At 35.8% G+C, this 8,412-nt stretch overlaps 1 protein-coding gene across 2 annotated transcripts; it reads right to left on the reverse strand.

Moving 5' to 3' along the window:
* Positions 1 to 766: 766 nt before the first annotated feature.
* FGB (fibrinogen beta chain) lies at positions 767 to 8,412 on the reverse strand. Of its 2 annotated transcripts, XM_035022860.1 has the most exons (9): positions 8,202 to 8,412; positions 7,959 to 7,979; positions 5,170 to 5,361; positions 4,518 to 4,701; positions 3,352 to 3,579; positions 2,695 to 2,808; positions 2,199 to 2,324; positions 1,710 to 1,995; positions 767 to 1,096 (listed from the first exon to the last, which is right to left on the reverse strand). In XM_035022860.1, the coding sequence occupies exons 1-9, from the start codon at positions 8,271 to 8,273 to the stop codon at positions 865 to 867; spliced, it is 1,455 nt and encodes a 484-aa protein (XP_034878751.1). In that variant the 5' UTR covers positions 8,274 to 8,412; the 3' UTR covers positions 767 to 864. The 2 variants fall into 2 exon arrangements, with proteins under 2 accessions (XP_034878751.1, XP_034878752.1); XM_035022861.1 differs by lacking the exon at positions 7,959 to 7,979 and having other exon boundaries at positions 8,202 to 8,306.

An 8,412-nucleotide genomic window follows, 5' to 3' on the forward strand; every position in this document is an offset into this window, starting at 1 on the left:
AGTCTGGGGGGCATAGGATTGCCCAGGGCACTTGGAGTGAAATGATGGGAGAACAGAAGATAAAGGAAATATTGAGCTGATATACTCATTACCTGGAGAGAAATAGAAAGAACAGAAAACCTACTTTTACTGTAGTTCTGGTGTTATGTGAAAAACAAAGATCCAGTTGAGGTCAATAGGCCTAACTTCCCGGGCAATAGGCAACTGCTGCTTCCTACCCCACTATTCCTCCCAAAAAACAAATGATGAAGACTGAACCCTCATTGTCCTATTGAGATTTCTGATCCCAAAGTCTAGCTAAATGGCAGATTAGTGGTTTTCCCATGATGCAGAGTGAGATTTGGATCTTCATATGTTCAGTGTTAGTTTATTAGCTACTTAAGGTTGTGATTATTCCTCTTTTCTCACAAGTTCAAAGCCTAATTCATTGGTCATGTGGATTACAAAATAAGAATACATTAATTTATTGTAACAGAGACTGGTTTAATTAATAAATCTTCTCAAAAGTTTTTTTGTGTGTGACAGATCTTACATAAATAAATAGTCTTTAAAGCGGACTTTTGAACCAGGACAGAAAATTCCTCTTCCTAATTTGAAACTTTCTACAATCAACTGAAATTGAAATTACGAACACTGTCCACAATTATTGTTTCAGTTAGTTCTCAGTGAGATAATACAAATGAAGAATATAAAAGAAACTCATGTGCCATTTTAATGTCATTTAGCCTAAATACTTTTCCCAAAAAGTCACACTCACAACCATTTGATAGCTTCAGAGGGATACAGTGTGTGAAAGAATATTCCAATGACATAATATACAAAAATGTGTTACGTATAGAAGAATAAAAATTTACGTTTTGGGGGTTATTGCCGTGGGAAGAAGGGTCTGATCTTCATAGACATCTTCTTCATTGAATACCAGGACCCCTTCCAGTTCATCCATACCACTCCATCATCTGTGCCATGTTTTGCCATGTCCCAGCTGTAATGTCCGCCCCAGTAGTATCTGCCGTTTGGATTGGCTGCATGGCATCTATTATACCACCATCCACCGCCATCTTCTTTAGAACACTGTTTTCTGGGATCTGCAGTTATCCTGAAAGGAAATGTTTGGGGTCATTAGAACTGCAGTGCTGTTGAGTTAATTCTTTGCAAAATACCCACAGAAGAGTGCTGTGCACAGTACTCTTTCACTCTGGTTTTATAAGTAAAATCAAACTAAAACACAAAAGACCTTCTCTGCCCTATAGCAAGAAAGAGAGAGAACTGGGCCGGGTGACAAGCTCATCTGCATTTGTTTCTTTAAACTGACAAGTCAGCTTTCAGCTCCTTTAGTATTAGAGTACCCTGGAAAACGAAATGAAGGTTCCAATGTACTATACCTTAGACCATACAGACAGAGAAACCTATCTAAATGCTCACTACACAGAAGGTAAATGTGCTCTAGTTCCAGTTCCATCTTTTATCATTGTATGACCTTGGGTAAGTTACTTTGTCTCTCTGAACTTCATCCATCAAGGGAGGATAATAATGACAACTTTATAGCAGAAATGGTTTAGAAAGTGACACATGAAGAGTTTAGTATGGTGGCTAGGGCCCAGGAAGCACCCAAGAAATGACAGTTATCAATAACATGAGCTGCCATTGAGGATCCCAATCACAACATTCGTAGCGGCTTTTAAAGCAGGGGTGAAAGACATCATACATACCAGCCATCGTTGTCCCTGTCGTACGTGCTGAAGTACATGCTGTTGTGAATGGTCATAGTTTGATTCTCTCCGATCAGTTGAGAAGCTCCTTCTATGAGGGCATTGCCAGCTGTTCCCTTATATTTGCTCACGGACAATTGGTATTTGTTGGCCTCATTCTGTACAGTGAATCCTCCATAGAGGGCCTTCACCTTGTCGCCTTTCCAGTCCTCCATTTCAATCAAAAGTTCCGTGGGTCCCATGTTGGTAAGCTGGCTAATTTTATCATTTCCAAGCCAATACTCACCTAAAGGAAAAATAAAATTAAGTCTCTCCAAAAACAACACCTCTGGAAATTAAAAACTGCCTTCCTTGCCTTATCTTTAGTTTCACAATCTTTTTGTAAACTCTTCTTAACCTCCTAAAAACAGTCTCCCAGCACTATGGTTTTTAAATGGAAATAAAAAAATTTTCCAACAGGATAATTTATTTTGTACTCCCACTTTTTACCTGGTAGACCACAGTATTTTTTCCCATCGGCATTGGTTGCAATATTTCCAAATCCTTGTTTATACGGATCCCATTTCCTGCCAAAGTCAACACTCCCATCTTGACGGTTCTGAATTACTGTCCATCCTTTGGTTGAAAGAAAAAAAAAATGGCACATATTCACCAATAACAAATAATCTCACTTTGGGGAGAATGTCTGAATTCCTCGCCTATTTAATTTATTTTATGCCCACCTATGTTAAGTGCTTCAAAATGGATACAATAAGGAAATGAATATGAAAGGAAAACTTAAAATCTTTGGAGACCTCAAGTGCTTTATCTTACCCCCAAATTGTGAATTGTGAATCATAGATATTTTATAACCTTTAAAATATCAGGTTAAGTTCCAAGTCAAATGGCTCATTGTTAGGTATGTTAAAGCTAGGTCTCATTTTTTAGCATTGTATGGTTTCAAAATAATTACAGCATAATAGGTGAACAGCTATGGAATACTTACCTCCACTCTCTGTGGTCATATCACAGTATACTCTGTATGGTGTGATAGAACTGTGAGGCTGAATGAGATACATTTCAGATGTTTCACCTCCGTTCCTGATAATTTCCTCACATTCTGCAAACATAAGATAACATATATTCAGGGAACCACAACATAACTCCTTGATCTTTAGTCATCAATTTTATAAGATAACTGATGACACAGATTACTGAGGAATGTTTTATTTAAGACATTTGAGAATAAATTATAGAAACTGAATCATCCTTTTACTGAAAATCAAACTCAGTTTTGAGTTCTATTTCCCAAGGGGATGAAACAGCCCTTCTCCACCTTTTATGTCCTAGGATACACATAACCTGCCAGAACACATGGGATGGAGAAACTCCTACGCCCACCCATGCTTCTGCCACCTACCCAAGCAAACATGCGCATTAGCCAGGTGGAGAGACCACCATCATTACACTACATCCTATTCATCAAACACTGGCGAATACATTAGGCTAAGTCAGAACACAGCGTGCTAGGGATATCTTCATGATGTGCTCTTATGTCATTAGGATTGGTTGGGGAAGAGCCACTAAGCTTTTCGAAGTTCTCTTATTTTTTAGAGAGTATTTGTTCTGGAACCCTCTAGAAATACGTTTATTAACTAGTTACCTTTGCCAGACACCACAGGAATACTGCAACTGACTGTGCATGGAGTGCGGCAGTATTCTATCTGAGCTGAGACATCAGATTCTAATTTTTGTATTTTGCTTCTCAGGTTTTCCAGGATTGAACGGAGTACACGAAGGTTAGTTGGGACATTGTTGTTCACAGTCTCGTCTATATATAATTGGTGCTTTTCCAGCTCTGAGGAGTACTCGTTTACTGCATTTTCATTTTCTGGAAAAATGAAATTATGAAGGAATGGTAAGCACTTTCTCCCAATAAAAAAAACTACAGGTATTCAACCATACAGTCGTGATTTTGATTTTCTGAGAATAAGTTAATAGACACAGAGTTACTGTCAGGCAATCATGACATGTAGTTGGACTAGAGAAAATTATTTTGCCTGTGACATATACAAATTAACATAAAGTCTAGCTACTATACTAGTAATTTACCTTAGGTGTAAGCTAAAAATTATGCCTAATAATAAATACAAAATGTTCTTTATTTCTCTGGTGAGGAAAAGAGGAGAAAGCAGTGTTTAGGCCTTCCACCTCAGAAGTTCAACATCATATGGATTGGATACACTTGATTTACTTACTCATCTCACATAAGTACAGTAGAGCCTTGAAATTTATAAGAAGAATGTCATGATACCTTTGAAAAATGTCCAAATTTGGATAAGCTACTCACTGAAATGCTTATGCCAGGCTTACTCACTAGCTGATTCCTAACCACCCACCCAATAGCACTCAACATTCAGATCTCAAGATTCAAAGATTTGGTAGCGCTATCTGCAATACCATTGAGCACATCATAGATTACCCTCTTATATTCAAAACCTGAAGTATTAAATCTATAAATGCTAAATGTGACTCTGAATATTGTCTCCTGATTCACAAATTTCTTAGAGAATGAAAATAAGAACTCACGGTGAATTTTTCATAGAAAATGATTCTAGCTGAGAAGAAGTGCTAAATGGTGCTTATATGGCAAGCTGCAGCTAAAGGTGGCTAAGTGAGAACCTTAGGGTAAATCAGGCTCATACTGAAAGCAGTAGGATGTTCTTTAGGCTAATCTAGAAATGTTGATCTCAGAATCATGCATTCCCATGGCATTTCAAGAAGTTCCAATTTTATAGCAGTATCAAACATAAAACACAGGATATCTACCTGTTGTTTGTTTCTGCCTGTTTTTCCATAACTCTTTTAGCAGAGTTATATACTGAAAGGTGTTAGCAGAGGACTGGGACACGGACTCCACATCGTTATTTAACTCTTCTATACTTTTTCTGACTGGTCTTTCCTGTTTTACCAAAGTATCTTGCAAATGACATCCTGTAGGACACAACACTCCCTGCAAACAAAGAAAATAGCAGGCATTAGATAAAGGATTCAGATTATGGGTATTTGTGAAAATAGTACACGGTGAAAATTCAATGATATCATTAGCCAATATAACAACTTGTAATTTGATTTTCTGTATATAGGTCCAGAAATTCTAGAGTCCTCAACATATTCCTATGAAGATTAAAATTAGTCCTTAGCATAGAATAAATAAAACTGGACAATGAAAATTTTACCACCTGAACAAATGAGGTGGGCAAAATACAAAATTAAGAATAATTTTTACAATCTTGGGCTCAGACTAAAGAAAACTAGAAAGGAACCCTTAACCCAAGGCCTAGTAAGTTTTGTAGTTATGTCCAAAATAAAGAAACAAAATGATGATGATGTGGGTCAAGACAACATTAGGAAGCCATGATGAAGATAAGCATTCTCTGCATTGGAGACCCATCACGACAAGAAACATCAGTGCACCCACCAGGTCTGGGTCAGCATGAAGACAGCCCCCAGCATCAGGAGCTTTTCTTTCTACTTTCTTTTGGCCAGCTGCTGTTTTGGCTGGACGAGCCCGATAGCCACCTCCACTGATGGGAGGTGGGGCAGGTCTTAGGCTGGGAGCCTCTTCCCTCTTCTTGTCAAGGGGCCGGTGACCACGGGCATTCACAGTGGCCTTCAGGGAACCAGGCAGAAATAAAATGTAAAGTGTTATCAAAGATTTGACATTTAACTATTCCAATACACTCAGTTTTTTTTTAAAAAAGATTTTTATTTATTTATTTGACAGAGAGAGAGACAGTAAAAGAGGGAACACAAGCAGGGGGAGTATGAGAGGGAGAAGCAGGCTTCCCGCACAGCAGGGAGCCCGATGCAGGGCTCGATCCCAGGACTCTGGGATCATGACCTGAGCCAAAGGCAGACACTTAACGACTGAGCCACCCAGGTGCTCCTCCAATACACTCTATTTATAATTTAGGTTATCACACGATTAATGGTTTGCTTAAGGTCCATCAACTGGCTAGTCATTGTTGGTAAATCAGTAGGCTGCTTAGGTATCCTCAGTAACAATAGAAAGAAAAACCGCATGAAAAGCTATTGCCCCGGAGGGAGTTTTGTTAAAAAGAAGCCTTAAAATAAAGCTACATCAGATTGTGAATAGTAAGGACCTTAGATTCCTGATACCTATACATTGGAATACATAAAATAGTAAGGCATCTACGCTGTCAGGAGGAATAAATATTCTCAAGCCATCCAGATTACTAAATGCCTGTAATCATTGTTCATTATTTTCCCACTTTCAGTTTTTATGAATTGATTAATTTGCTTACTCCTATATAACAATATTTAAGAGGCAATACAGATTTATTCAAAGTGAAATTTACTTGGGATTTATTTGTAATAAGACAATCTTTGACTCTAGCATGTTTGGAGAGGAATAAGGTACTCTGCAGCCAGACTGCTTGGGTTCAAATCTTGACCCTACCACTTAATATCTACAAAATCTTGGGCAAGTTATGGTATCTGTGCTCCAGTTTTCTTATCTGTAAAATAGGGATAATAATAGTATCTGCTGTATAAGATGATTGTAAAGATTAAACGACTTCACATGTGACACCCTCCAAAGAGCACCTGACACATAGTAAGTACTCACTATTTTATTGCAATAACACATAATAGATACTACAGTTCAAAAGGCTTCTCCACTAATTCCAATCTTATTCTTATTTTATATCCACGAAATTATTGCTTAAACCATTCTCTTGAAATTTCTTACATGATTTCTTTATCAAACACCATAATTTTCTCATATCTAAAATAATTCTCAAGGTATGCGGTTAAAATTATTTGCTAACTTAAAATATATTACATTGGAGGTAATGAAGTGGAAAATATGCAATGCAATATAAAAGTGTTGGCTGGGATTAACTATATTGTCCTTCAGTCTTTGTTAGCAATTACACTTTTTTTTTTAAATTACGCTAATTACAAATTAACAAATGACTAGATGTGAAGCAGAAGCTAAACTCTCCAGCTATTCTGTGAGCCTAGAAGTCATGCAATGACTCTATTTTGAATTTTACTGTCATTTATTCATTAAGTTATAATAATATTTAACATTTAGTGAGAGGGTGCAAGGCTTCCAACCCAGGCAATTTGGCTCCAGATCTCCCTGCCTAATCACTATAGTATTGGGATATGTGTAATTGTAATAAAAATAATAACATGTTAGGAGTTGGGGAAAATATACATATTTCCTGTGGTCCTGGTCTGTTCTACCAGGAATTTTATGAAATGTGCCTCATCTTTTATGGCAAATCAAATTACAGTAGAAGAAAATATTTTCTATTTCATAGTGCCATTAGGTAGCATTGATGGTCTAGCTTTACCAGAAAAAGGGGAATTAAAAATATTTAAAGAAATTCTATGGATATTTAGTTTCATGAAGATCACTTAGTGAAAAAACAAAAACTAGAAAATCCATTTGGGAGCCTAAACTAGTAAACTATCTCTGTAAGGATTAGCTGGTGAGTAGAAATGTAAAAGTGCTTAGCCAAGTATTTATAAAAGTTTACTCTTAAACGTTCTTTACATTCTTCTTACCTAATGCAATTAACCAGACAACTATCTTTTTATCTGTATGGTTTGATAATTAAAACAACTTAGCTTCCCTTCAAATTCAACAAATGATCTGAACAAATCACTTCCTTCAAGTATTATCATATACTCTTTATTTCTAGTGTGACAGACTATGTTATATACAAGAAATTTGATCATGTTTCATTTGAGAATAAAATTAAAATTCTTTAAGTATTTATCTCCCTAAATACATTTCTATATTTTTGTTATCTTCAAACCAAGAGAAATAAATCAGCAAAGATAGTAGTTGATGAAAAACTCTTCCACAAATGAATAAGTTATACTGAGCTATGTGTTTGATAACTATTAATAACAATAAACACTACTTACGATTTAGATTTTCTCACTTGAAAAAACCCTATTATTTCATTTTATATCACTGTATTTGGTCTATTCTGCTTTTAGATTAGTTTACAATTTTCATTCATAAGTCACCAGTAATTTCAGGAGCTATGTATTACTCTCCTTCACCAAAGAGTAATCTACCACAGCTTTTTCTCTTAAAATACTGCTTTTTCATTATTTTATAGTCCGCAAAATCCTCAGATTTGTCCTCATAATTGTAATAACATATTGCTAGAATTAAATGAAAATCACAGTACTCAGGATAACAAGTGAGAAAAACAATCTTACCACAGCTCTCTCTCCTTCATCCTGGGAAAATAAAGGTAAGAAACCAGAAAACAAGAAATTATTATTTTGTTTTTATGTAAGAAATACTATGTAACATTCTTTAAATAAAATGGGTCCCTGAGATTAACAATTCAATTTCATAACTAAAATCGAGGTTAATTTCATTAAGATATTCATATGATTACATTGTTCTATTTTATATTAATAATATTAGTAATAATACAATAAGTTTAAAATAGTCACCAAATCGTCATAATATTGAACTTGTGACTTAACAGTAAAAACACACAATAGTAGCAATAATAGATTCTTCATGGTTTTAAATTTTTGGAAGTTCCAAGAAACCGTCCTTTGCTTGTGGACTTCACTGAGAGATCTTCAATCCTATATATAGCTGAGTCCTTTGTTACATATCACTTTAGAAATGGTTACCTTCCTTAGTTAATATTTAACG

The sequence above is a fragment of the Mirounga leonina genome, unplaced genomic scaffold, assembly GCF_011800145.1.
Source record: "Mirounga leonina isolate KUSES-001 unplaced genomic scaffold, KU_Mleo_1.0 Mir_176, whole genome shotgun sequence".
Taxonomy (NCBI): Eukaryota; Metazoa; Chordata; class Mammalia; order Carnivora; family Phocidae; genus Mirounga; species Mirounga leonina.